General features: G+C 37.4%; 1 protein-coding gene across 1 annotated transcript in view; it reads left to right on the top strand.

The window, feature by feature from the left end:
- cables2b (Cdk5 and Abl enzyme substrate 2b) overlaps positions 1–13,657 on the top strand; it is a 36,077-nt gene that overhangs the window by 10,157 nt on the left and 12,263 nt on the right. The window contains exon 2 of the mRNA XM_026199476.1: positions 11,982–12,074. Coding sequence (XP_026055261.1) covers positions 11,982–12,074 — 93 coding nt within the window. The remainder of the gene's footprint in view (positions 1–11,981; positions 12,075–13,657) is intronic.

The following is a 13,657-nucleotide window of genomic DNA, read 5'->3' as shown; positions in this document are numbered from 1 at the left end:
TCCCAGGGGCAACTCCCGGTGAAATGGTAGAGTTGGTACTTAGTGTTTGCCATGATTCTGGCCTGCACTCCCCTCAGCATGGCGGCGTGGGTATACTGTTCCCCATAGTGTCCCTTCAGAGGACGCAGTTCGAAGTTCCCTTGACAGGGAACGTCTCAGGTTACGAATGTAACCATGGTTCCCTGAGAGGGAACGAGACACTGCGTCCTCTAGCTCCCTGCCATGCTTCGGACGCAAGCTTCACGAAGAAGATAAGTGACGGGTCCTACGGGCGCGTATTTATAGTCGCGCCGGTAGCGACGTCAGAGGCTGTCGCCGGCCAACACATTGGCGTTTTTCAAAGTATGCTTCAGACACGGGTCACGACGAGGTGTTCCCCATAGTGTCCCTTCAGAGGACGCAGTGTCTCGTTCCCTCTCAGGGAACCATGGTTACATTCGTAACCTGAGACGTTTTTTATCCTCAGCATACTCTAATATACACAGATGGATCCAAATCTGGAAACCAGCTTTTGCAACGAATGAAGTACATGAAGGTATACGTATTCCAGATCAAAGTTCAGTCTTCACAGCAGAAGCAAATGCCTTATTGCTGGCATTCAAATTTATTGAAACGTCTTCACAGAAGAAATTCTTAATAATGACTGACTCAAAATCATGCCTGGATTCACTGGAAAGTATGAAAACTGATCATCCAACAGTAGTCAAGATCTTCATTAAATTATCAATGCTCAAATCAAAGGCTTTTAACATCTACTTTTGCTGGGTACCTGGACACTCAGGAAATGAGAAAGTGGACAGTGCAGCAAAAGAAGCACTATCCACAGAATTAGTAAAGTGTTCTATACCTTTTACAGACTTAAAACAAATGATAAACGAATACATCAGAAATAAATGTCAATCAGAATGGGATCAAAGTCTAAATAATAAGTTGCATGAAATATAAATCCTAATGTGAAGAAAAAACATAACCTAAAAACATAAAAGTTTTGAGAATTGTTGGAATCAAGTCATTTTCATGTTCATTTTGTCAGAATAAATTTTCCATTAAACATATCCTTCTAGATTGTATTACATCTGCCCCTGTGAGAAACCTTTTTTTATTCTGTTGATACTTTTGAAAAAAAAAATGTAATCAAGTGAATTCGAACATGGTCCTAAGATTTCTAGAGGAAATACATTTTTAAACGTCTTTTCTAGTCTTCCTTTGATTGATTGCACTTTATTCTCGCCATTAATATAGCCTTAGAAGGTGGTATGGTGTTTAAAAGAAAAGAAAGAAAGAACGATTAGTCAGATCTGACTTCTGCAGCTTGTGTTGGATGCAGCATGCAGGGTTGTTGTTGTTTGATTTTTATTTAGTTTTTTCTTCACTAAATAAGTCTGTTGTTAAACTGTTGCCATCGGTTGATTTCCCCCAGTGGGTTAAAGGTTTGAAATATTGCATAAATGTACATTTGGTTGAAATGCTTGCCTTTCACTGAAACATTTTGCATTATAACTGTAATAGAACTGTGCTAAATGTTTTGGGTCACACTAGTAGGAAGCATTTGAGCTGTGTTTGACTAATGTGCATAACCATGACTGTATAGCCCAATATGTGTTTTAGGGATGGAAATTACATTGTTCTATTTGGGACATGGTAATTGCTCTACTTTTGGCTTTTTTTCTTCTTCTTCTTTTTACTGGCATGGGCTTGCAATGCGCAATTAGAATGATGTAATAGTTGTGATCATTATTCTATCTTCCATGACACGATCAGGTGCAGTTTTACTGACACTCTGTCAAGTCTGCATCAAATTAATCAGATTTAAACTGATCAGTCAGATTTTTGTCATGAGAAGAGTTCCACATAACAGCTATGGTTTGTTTGCAGACCGTTATAAGAGTTGAGGTTACAAATACATCTTTTCAATATACTGGGTGCTCATTGTCCTGTTAGCACGGAGAGTTTTGTTTTCCTTCTTCAGGAAGTTGTGTCAGTTGTTTTGTTTATTGTTCTAATTCTTGTTTCTTGGGTTGCATTTGATAGTCACTCAATTAATTACATTGTGCTTTGTTCCCCGCTTCTGAGTTATGTCTTATTGATAAGGAGTTATCTGAAAGCCTGTGTAGTGCTATAGCTCTCTTACAATTAATATATAGTAAAAGTTAAGTTAAAGTGTTGCCAATGTAACCGGTTAAAACTTAGGTGATTAGGTGTTAATAGGTGCGTTCGACATTGGCTGGTGGGGAGGAAATTTAGTTTGATATTTAGTTTTTAGTTTAGGTGGGGAGGATCTGCAAATGGAGATATGAAGCCGGACACGTTGTGGCTCCCGTAGTTTGCTGCAATTACGTCAGTCATGGCAGATCACGTGGCGTTTGCTTACTTGATCGCGTTTAAGATGTGTGTATAAGTGGTGTTTTGGAAGGGTGTCTTCCAAAACAAGATAACATATTGGATATATACTTTAGCAGTATGACATGGGTGTTTCTGCTAATACAAAATGATAAAAGTAACCTATAAAAAAAATTCCCTGGTGGATATGTGTTTAAGAAGGTTTCAGCAACAAGATTTACAGTACCCTCCTGCTGAGCTCTTTTTTACATTTTAAACGTAACACCACTGATTTTCAAATACAGAAAAGCACAATTCTGTTGGATTTATATTGTGATTTTGACCAACTATTTGAAAGTGAACAGATTGTTGTTAAGTTGGAAGTTACAGCAAGTTTTGAAGTAAGCAAAATTTTGAACTAAGTTCACACAGTTCCAAAAATGAACTAGTTCATAGTTCTTTTTTTCCATATGTTGCTGCGAGCTATTATTTTTCAAAATTATTGCAACAGCCCATAAAGAATCGCAGACAGCAGTTATTTTATCAGTTTTAACAATGAAGCTATGCGTCAGATTTCATCATATCATATCCAATGTTGAATCTTTATCCAACCAGGGTTTACATTAGCATTGAAGGGACAGCATTTCCCCATTGTTGCTTTAATGCTTTGTCTCCCATTCTCACCAACCTTGTCATAAACATCATAAAATTCTTTTAAATCATCATACGCCTTCTTGCTACATGCTGCTGTCGCCTCGATGCCTTTTTTTTTTTCTTTGATGACGCGTCACGCATGCGGCAGACGGTGGTGCGAAACTGGTGGCTGGTGTTGCCAAATTGGGTGTTTTTCCGCTACATATTAAGACCCGTTTACGGTGTGTTTTAGCCGGTTTTTCACCTGGAAGGCTCTATAGAAATCTGGCACCCTATTGAACGAAGTTAACCTGAGAGAGCGTGCCGTTCACAGACACCAGAATGAACGAGTTGACAGTAACGTTCATCAGGCATTAATACAGCACGTTCAGTTCACGTTCACCCAAAATATGAACGAGTTCATGAACTATCCTTCAATGAACGCGTTCAGGCACAACACTGGTTGTTAGCAGTTTGCTAACCACATGCAGGTGAAGTATAAACACAGCAAAATAAACTAGACAATATGAAGAAACCAGACAAATGGAGGAACATAATGTATTAATGTATAATTTGTATAGGAGCATACATTTATGACCACATTAGATTGTATGTTTTTAAGATTAACATTTTAGTTATTAAAAATGCTCATTTGAATAGGTTATGCTGCTGAATACTGTTAAAGGTCTGTATAAAAAAGAAAGTAATGCAAAATAAACATACACAAACTTTATATTAACAATAAAGTAAATACAGTAAAACAATATTTAATAAATATGATTTATAAGATGAAGACGACATGAAAACATATTGAACTGTTTTAAAAGTCCATATGAGAATTTCTGAAACTGAAGTCGACTCGCAATAAACTTGAAACGCACGTCATCTGTGTCATCAGTGAATCCAGCCAATCGTGGATCAGTTGTGTCGTCATCAGAACCTGTGCAGCCGCTCTTTAGAAGCTGCGCTGGCTGAGTTCTCCGGCTACTCTCGAATCGCTCTCGCGGTACTTTGATGGCACACGTCACAGTCACGTGGCGTCAGCGCTGTATCAAGTCGGACAAAATTTATAACTGTCATGCACTGCTTCAAATCAGCCGACGATCGGTTTGTGCAGAGTTGCCTGAAGTCGAACAAGCCTAAAATGTTTGGAAAGAGTCTTACAAAAAAGGTCTTAAAAGGTATTAAATTTAACTCCATGATTCCTTTATATACCCTGTGTTATGTAAACTAAAGTCAGATAACTGATATTCACATTGTAAATACAATTGCTCCTATCTTTCAATATAATTGACATTCTTTATTTTATTTTTTTGCGCTGAAATGTACTGCAAAAAGATGTTTAATGATCTTCAAAGAGGTGATATATGCTTACCAAGGCTACATTTATTTGATAAAAAAAACACAATTAAAGCTGTAATACTGTGAAATATGAATGCGATTTAAAATACGTTTTCTATTTATTTTTTAATGTAATTTTTAGCATCAGTCTTCAGTTTAACATGACCCTTCAGAATTCCTTCTAATATGCTGATTTGCTGAACATTGCATATTACTATCAGTGTTGAAAACCGTTTTGCTGATTCTTTTTTTTTTTTTTTTTTCTGGAAATAAATTTCTTTACAAAAATGTACTGACCCCAAACTTTTAAATGGAAGTATACATTAATCATATGTTTATGCACAGTATTATCCAAAGCAACAGCTGTTTTAGATGAGTGCAACCAAACTCCAAGGCAAAGATCTCACTCTTAAATTGTGTAGTAGCCCATGTCACACCTCCAGCACAGCAGCCTACTGATTGAGGTCTGACATTTCACCCACTCATTTCTCTAAGGCACTTCCTCTTGAGCCTGTGCTTCGGCACTTTTTGCACCAGCACTGCTTCTCTAGCCTTGCCTTTCATCCCTGTGTGCTATTGGAACATTGGAAGCATGGAATCAGGCCATATGTTCTCTCAGCACTTTAATTCTGTGCATGTCCAGGCAGGATTACGCCAGGGTATTTATTCAAAGCTTTGTGACGTGATTGTGGCCTGACTGCGTTCCAGTCGCCAGGAACAGCTATTGATCCCCTGGAATGAGGGGCAGGGATCTACTGGACATAAAAGTATGAGATCCTTTTGGATTCAGTCTTTTAGCAACTTGTTTTCTTTCAGTCAGCACAGGTTTTGTATTTCTTTTTGGAACTGATTGGTTATAAGCGTCATTGATCTGAGCTCCTTTGAGTGAAAAAAAAAAAAACATTATTTGTAGATAATTTTGGCAATGATCATATTCATAAACTCTTGGCCTGTGATTAGTCAGTACCAAAAAGGGTAAGGGACCAATTCTCACTATTAACTAGTTGCTTATTAGCATGCATATTATTAGCATATTGGCTGTTAGTATTTATAAAGAACATATTAATGCCTTATTCTACATGACCATGTTTTAGATCACTTAATGCCATAATATCTAAACGTAACCACTACCTCACTAACTGTTAATAAGATGCAATTTAGGGGTTTATTGAAACAGAGTAGTTAATTTAAAGAATCGGTCCTCGAACAAAATTGTGGCCCCAAGAAGAAATGAGAAGAGAATTAATCCAGTATGGTGAGGATATATTACATCGAGAAATGTATAGACTGGAAACATCACGAGGATAAAAAGGTGGGGGGGAAAAATTATAAATGTATATTATTTAGGGCTGCACAATTAATCAAATTTCTAATTCAATTATGGATGCAACAATTACGTAATCGTTAAAAGCGGCAATTAATTGTTTAAAATCCACTTATGTTATCCGGCGTGCTTAAAATTAGTTTATTTCCATTCAACAGTACATGTTATCTTAAGGGTTTTTCACATTATTTGAAATTTCGTTTTAGCATAACATTATAATACCATTCATATTTTTATTTATTTTATTTTCTTAAAGAAGAAACCAATCTGATGAATAGTTCAAATTTGATGCTTAATGCTATACAAAAGCACTAAATCTTTTCATTTAGAGTGTTTTCAGCTTGTTTATTTTCATATAAAAATATGGCATGCAGTTGTTTAAACATCAATTTAAAATGTTGTTAATCATAATTAATAATCGCAGTTAAAATTTAAAGGGAATAATTGACAATTATGATGTCAAAATCATGCATCCCTAATATTGTTTATAATGTATTTTTAATTGAGCCAAATCTGAAAGTCTTAGACCAATGCGATTAATTGTAGCTAGCATTTTTAGGGAAAAGAAACTAGTTTAAGAAATGTTTAAATTTTTTAATACGCTATACAATGTGTGCAATTTTTTTTTTTTTTTTTTTTTGCAGTAGAAACATTTACATAATATCATATTTGGATTTTAATCACTGCAGCAGCAGCCTATAAAAGCTCTGCTGATTTAACCTTTTTATTAAATTTTAATTAAAATTGCTATAATTTTAAGTTCACTTAGTTTATATTTAAAACCACAGTAAATTCAATAACATTGTTAAATGTTATCTTTATCAAACCTCAACATAAATCTCAATGTTCCATACAGTGCTGAATAATAAAGTTGTAATGCTACTTGTAGCATTAAACTAATGATTTTAGTTTTTAGAGTTTTATTTTTACAAAAATGTACTAGAGTTTCCATGTAATGTCTTATTTGCATCATCTAGACTATTATATCAGAGCATCACTAAATAAGTCATGTAAATGTAATAGTTTATAAGTAATTTTTTTTTTCTTTTGTGTCATCGATACGCGTAGTGATGCACAAAGAGACCAGGCTAATCAATAATGAAGTTAGTTGTTTCCTTGAACGCTCTAATGGATGATTCATCCAAACACATCCATCTTTCTTTGGGCAATCTGCCCACTCTGATTGTGTCTGTGATTTGATATGACCTCCAGTGTCCTGCCTCACCAAGCTCATGTCTTAGTTTCCTCTCCATCCTTTTTTCTGTATTTGAGACAGATGCAAATGGCTTGGAGATGAACTAAAAAACAGAGAGCGAAAAGACAGAATAAATGAAAAGTCGAGATCAAGTGAGTGACAGATGGACAGAGAGAGAACGGGGTTTACGCAAAACTGCCAGCTGCTTCAGAGTTCATCACGTTTTTCATTCTGGAGATAAAGAAAGGGGTTTCACCTCATTTGTTTTCGGTCACAGTCTTCAGCTTTTCTTCGCTCTTCTCACTCGCCTTCACGCAGGTGCGGTTCCTCACCCTGGGTTATGATAACAGTAATTCAGATTTGGAGGGAGGGTGTATCACCACACAAATGGCGGAGCAGATGGAAGGTGCAAATAGGGGGAGCTGTTTGTGTTTGTTCAGCACGCTAGGGTTGTGTAATAGTTTGCAAATCAAACGGAAGGTAGATGTGGCCTGGGTTTGTGCAGCTCAAAGCATGTGGCAAAAATCTGTGATTCTATCTCCTGCAGGGGTAGATGTGTTTAGAACACACACAGATGAGACATAGACCAAAAGTTATGTAACTATGGTAAGACACGTAACCCAACAGGCTGACTTTTCTGCAGGGTTTTTTGAGGAATTTTCAAAGAAATTAATTTCATGTCTGAACCATGTCATATGTGGGCTTGTTGAAAGGGATAGTTCACAAAAAAAAAAGACCGTAAGACCTTCTTTCATCTTCAGAACACAAATTTTGAATTGATTAATATAAAAAAAATATTTTTGATGAAATACGAGGCCCAGAAAGGGAGTAAGGACATTGTTAAAATAGTCCATGTGAAATCCGTGATTCAACCTTAATGTTTTGAAGCTATGAGAATACAAACAAAAATAACTTTATTCAACAGGTATTCTCACAATATTATTCTTGTAGTTTTATAAAATTAAGGTTAAACCACTAATGTCACATCGACTATTTTAACGGGGTCCTAACTACCTTTCTAGTCCTTGAATTTATCTGTTGTGTTGCTGTCGCTTTAAGACTTACTAGCTGGTCTTGAGCAGAGTATGTGAGCGGAGTGGAGCGGCAACAATTTCCCCTCCGCGCTCGGAGCATTTAATAATCACTCCGCTCCAGCTCCGCTCCGGGTTCACAATTTCCTGCTCCACTCCGCCGTCAGTGATACCAGAAACACCGCTCCGCCTTCGCTCCGTGGCTAAAGTATTTCAGTATGTTTGAAATGTTATGTTCATAACGTAGCCTATATTAAAATAAAAAATAAAATAACAGGAGAGTTTCAAAGTGGCTTAGACTATTGTGTGCAAACTTTTTTTCCTACCACATGCCAAACTAATAAAATGGATGTCAGCATTAATATAATTATTGTATTCTGCTGTGCATGTTTTGTTTGTGATGAAAATAACAGTACATTTTTATTTTATCTACAGATCAATGCATTTCTTACAGATTTCTGCTCATTCAAAATCAGATACAGATGAAGTAACACTATAAGATTACATTTGTTTGAATGCATTATTGCGAAAGCAATTGCGTGTGAATGTGGTTTAACTGTTTAAATCTAGGGGTGTGCCGGTTTCAGAATTGGTGATGACGGTTATGACGTGAGTCAAATGTGACGGTTCATAACATAACCGTCGGGGGGGGGGGGGTCCAAGTCAATTGGTTGTTCTTGGAGATAGCGGGTTAACTCCATGTCAGCGCGCGCTCTGATCGGTAAAGGGGCTGAGATTTCAGACCTCCGTTTATTAAGGAGATCTGTCACAAAACTCATCATTCGCGCCAACGTTTTTTGAGCAAATTTCAAAGCCGCACCCGCCCGCCATCCGCTGATTGTTTTGGGGTCTATGGCGATGCAATGCTTTGCTGATGCGAGCCGCAAAAGAAAAGCCATTGCCATTTGCCCATTAGCTCCGCCCACTACCGGAGAAACTGGTATGTCTTCTGCTTGTTCGAAAATGAATATTAATATTTCTACATTTAATCCATTATTTTGACAGGAGAAGACAACAAAGAATAGTTTACATATAAGGTGTTGTTTAAGCGTGGTAAGACTCTCGCTCTCTCTCTCTTTGCATGTGTGAGAAACAGCGCTATCAGTAAAGTGACGGTGAGTCATGCGCATTCACAAAGAGTTTACAGAGTGTCAAATACAGGTGCGCTGTGTGTCCATTGAGATGAACTGAAAAGTTCAGATCGCTTGAAGGAGAGAGAACTCTGAAGCTCAGATGCTGAAATTAATGCAAGCGTCATGCGCTTCAGTCTATGTAGTAAACAAACCTGCACGTCTCTGCCATTCATTAATTCACACAGAGACGCGCAGAACACGGATTTATATTTTAAACAACTTTTGCGGCTTAACATTTACAGATACTGGTCCATATGGAGATTTGATTTGATTATTTTATGCTAACTTTGGCAAATTCCATGACTGTCCATATTAAAATGCAAGTTTCATTTTCATGACTGGATTTCGAGATTCCGTCCTCGTTTTTTGCTTCATGGAAATCATAGAGCAAATTTCAAAGCCGCACCCGCCCACCATCCGCTGCTTGTTTTGCGGTCTATGGCGATGCAATGCTTTGCTGATGCGAGCCGCAAAAAAAAGCCATTGTCTGTTCTAGAAAGGATGCAGCAAAGATATTTAATGCTAAAGTATGAGGCATAGGCCTACGCTGAGCTTCATTTACGATGAGATGCGCTCTAGTTCACAGTGCAGTGCAAGTGAACGCGGCGCGCTGGTGCTTCCATGTCACGGTTATCATTGTCTGCTTTACTTGCTTTTTATTTATTAAAATACATGCAATTGGTTGATGAAACATTTATTAAAATTAAGATAAAATTTGTACAAAACGAAATTCGTTTTTAAGAAAGGTTTTCTACAAAGCAAAATTTTATGAAGTGGTAAATATCATGTCTGACGATTTACAAAACTTCATTAAGTGGTAAAAACCATGTCTCCCGATATATTGCGCATCTTATGATCTTATCTAAAAAATGAAAATAATTTTTGATAAAAAATGTTTGTAAAAAATATTTTAATGACACGGTTTTGGCGGTTATAGAGTTCTAATGACGGTGTTCAACTATAACCGTCGGTCTCACGGTTATATACTAACCGTCACACCCCTATTTAAATCATGCTTTGACTAGAAAATATTCAGTAAAAGGAACAGACAAACTCCTTCAGAACTAACCTATAACTTCCCGCTCGGCTATTGTCGTTATTGTAACCTTCTGATTTGAGAGATCCATCTGTATCAAGCTATAGTTAAATATGTTTAACGTGAATACTTGCTAAATATGCAGTTATATTACGGAATTGAATTGTACGGCATGAGTTGTACTCGTGATGGAGCGGTGGTGGAGCGCTCTTGGAGCGAGTGAAAACCACAACGCTCCGACTTTTAAAAAATCCTCTCCTCGCTTCTGTCAAAATCACACCGCTCCACTCCAAGCTCCGCTCCCACTCAGCTCCGCTCACATACTCTGGTCTGAAGTCATTCTAAAGCCCTAACAACTACTCCGTTACAAAACCGTTTTTTTTTTTGCAGAGCTCTCTTATTACATTTCTATGCATGATATGTTGTTGCTTGAAAAATAAAATATAATATATATATATATATATATATGTGTACATAAAATCCTAACAGGTTGCATCATTTATACTGTCTCTGCTTAATGAAAGCTCTGGTATGGTTAAATAAAAATAAAAAAAACGTAAGATAAATGTCAACACATTTAACACAATTAAACAAATATAATTATGTACAGTTTTGAAGTCAGTATAAAGGGCCATATTTTAACAATCTAAATGCATGGTCTAAAGCACAAGGCATCTGAATCCATTTTTATCAGTTGGACGACGGGAAAAACATTCGGCACTCTTAATGAGTAATGGGTGTTTTTTCAGTCCAATCTCCCATTTCCTTTTAAGAGCCAGTTGTGCTCACACCATAGCGGATTCCCTACTTACATGGCAGAATTTGCAAAAAGAATGCGTCTCCAGAAAGGAAGCGGAGCTGCTCGTGTGCCTTAATATTTTGCTGTTTGTGTGGTGCTGGACGCCCCTGTATGTGTAATAAGCAGAGTATACCCATGTTGTGGACCCACCTAAAGCCGCATATTACTAATGTGCTCTTCAAATAAGAAAAAAATACTGCGTCTCTGACTTAAGACCAGGTTTTAGTTGGTCAATGGCACAGTCTATTTCAGTTGTATCCAAATAGCAACTCACCAACAATGCGCCTGAACCTCGTTTTCAGACCAGCACGTCCATGAGCACACAACTGGGTGCAAATGCATTTTTCCTATTTTAAAAAAATGTGGCACAGGATGTGAAAATGATAACTGCATCAGGCTGAAACTAGTAAAAAAAAAAACACTGGGTGTATGATAGGGCCCTTAATCAGTATTGACCATATTGTTAGTGCTCATCGCCTTGTGGGTGGCATGGTACTTTCTGATCTCCTGTTCCCCTCTCTTTCCCACACTGAATGATTCAACCTTTTATTTAAATGATCCATTAATGTATATTATCCCAAAGCAAACTGTCTGTCATTCATCAAAACGTAATAACTGGTTCTGCCTTTAGTCCCATCTCAGTAAAATGTGAGAATAGTTTCTTGTCGATGCGCAAAGAGCCGTAATGACAGTGCCATGCGGAGCAGGACATGGCCAGTTTCATTAGCCATAATGACACATTCCCTTGAGGAGGGGAAACAGCCAGTCAGTTGACTCCCACACTTCAGTCACATTTAAACAGCATTTAAACGCTGGAACAGCACTTGGCTGAATGGGAACAAATGGGTGTATATTAATAGATGACTTTTTATAGAGCAAATGAAAGAAATTGCATTTGGTTTAGAACTGTTTCAAGCAGCATAAAACTTGTGTGAGCTGAGTTTGGTGTTTTGTTTTGATTCTTTCCATCGAAGTTGTTGAGTTTGGGTCAAATACTTGTGGGCACTTGGGCTGTTTTGCCTGGTTCTGATGTAGCCGCTCTGAGTCACAGCAGCATGTATTGTAAAGGCTGTGTCTATGTAAGAATGATGAGGTGAAACCAAATATAAAAGGGTTAAGATTTTCATTTCATGTTTTACCCATGTTCTGTCCATCTGTATTTGTCCTCAGGAGTCGGAACCCATCTGGCTCTCCTCGTCCACGCTCTGTGAAGAAAGTCCACTTTATTAAGAACATGAGGCAGTACGACACCAGGGGCAGCAGGTGTGTTTATTCACTTCTCCATGTGGGTTTGTGGGTTTTGGGGTTGTTAATACCAGTGATAACAGCCCACAGAGTTGTGTGTGTGTGTGTGTGTGTGTACGTAAGTGTTTGTGTCTGTCGGCCTGTCTGTCTTTTCCCATGCTAGTCATGTTTTCCCCTCTCTATGCTTCAAAACAAACAATCTGGCTCTCGTCATCATTCTCTTCTCAGTTTGGCAATGATCTGTTACAATTACTTCATGCAGTCTTCCTGTATGATTCATGTGAGGATATCATATATCTGACAGTTTGTACACAAATACTGAAGACACATTTCCTATAATAACTAAGTTGTTAAAGAGGCCATATTTTTAAAATGTAAACTTTCTAATGTAAAATAACATTTATGTTGTTTTGTGCAATAAACAAGTTTTTATGTGCAATGAAAAAGAAGAACAGCAGAAGTAGATACTATTATTCCAGTTTATATACCATTTTGTGAACAGATTTTAGGCCCCCAGTTTATTTTATTAAATTTTTTGAATAATTTTCACACTTAAAATTTCATGTCATCTAACAAAGTTTAATATTACACATAGATAATGCAAGTAAATACAAAATGCAGTTTTTAAATGATTCTTGGAATAGATTTGATTTATTTATCATTTATTTAAATTTTATTTATTAAGGGGAAAAAAGCTGTCCAAACCTACTTGGTCCTACAGGAAAAATTAATTGCCCCCTCATATTAAATCATGAAAGAACTGTGATTAACTACACTATTTTAGAAACTGGAGTTAAATTTCACTAGCTATACCCAGGCCTGAATACTTCCAGATCTGTTGAATCAAGAAATCACTTAAATGGAACCTGTCTGACAAAGTCAAGCATGCTTAAAGAGCAACACATCATACCTCAAAGTAAAGAAACTCAAGAACAGATGAGAAACAAAATAGCTGATGTATCAGTCTGGAAAGGGTTAAAAAAAAAGCCATTTCTAAGGCTTTGGGACTCCAGCGAATCACGGTCCGAGCTATTATCCACAAATGGAGAAAACTTGGAACAGTGGTGAACCTTCCCAGGAGTGGCCGGCCTACCAAATTACCCCAAGAGTGTAACGACTCATCCAGGAGGTCATAAAAGAGTCCAGAACAACATCTAAAGAACTGTAGCCCTCACTTGCCTCAGTTAAGGTCAGTGTTCATGATTCAACAATAAGAAAGAGACTGGGCAGAAACGGCATCCATGGGAGAGTTTATAGCCAGAAGCCATTACTGACCAAAAAGAACACCAAGGCTCGTCTCACATTTGTCAAAAAATATCTTGATTTATCCCCAAATATTCTGTGGACTGATGCAATAAAAGTTGAACATTTGGAAGGTGTGTGTCCCGTTACAACACATTTCATAAACATCTTACCAACAGTCAAACATGGTGCTTTGCAGCTCAGGACCTAGACGAGTTGTCATAATTGATGGAAGCATGAATTCTGCACTCAATCAGAAAATCCTGAAGGAGAACGTCCGGCCATCAGTTTGTGACCTCGTGCTCAAGCATACTTGGGTTCTGCAGCAGGACGATGATCACAAACACGCCAGCATGTCC

The sequence above is a fragment of the Carassius auratus genome, chromosome 23 (genome assembly GCF_003368295.1).
Source record: "Carassius auratus strain Wakin chromosome 23, ASM336829v1, whole genome shotgun sequence".
Lineage (NCBI taxonomy): Eukaryota > Metazoa > Chordata > Actinopteri > Cypriniformes > Cyprinidae > Carassius > Carassius auratus.
Note: the sequence above shows the minus strand (reverse complement) of the source record. Positions and strands in the feature narration are given on the sequence as shown.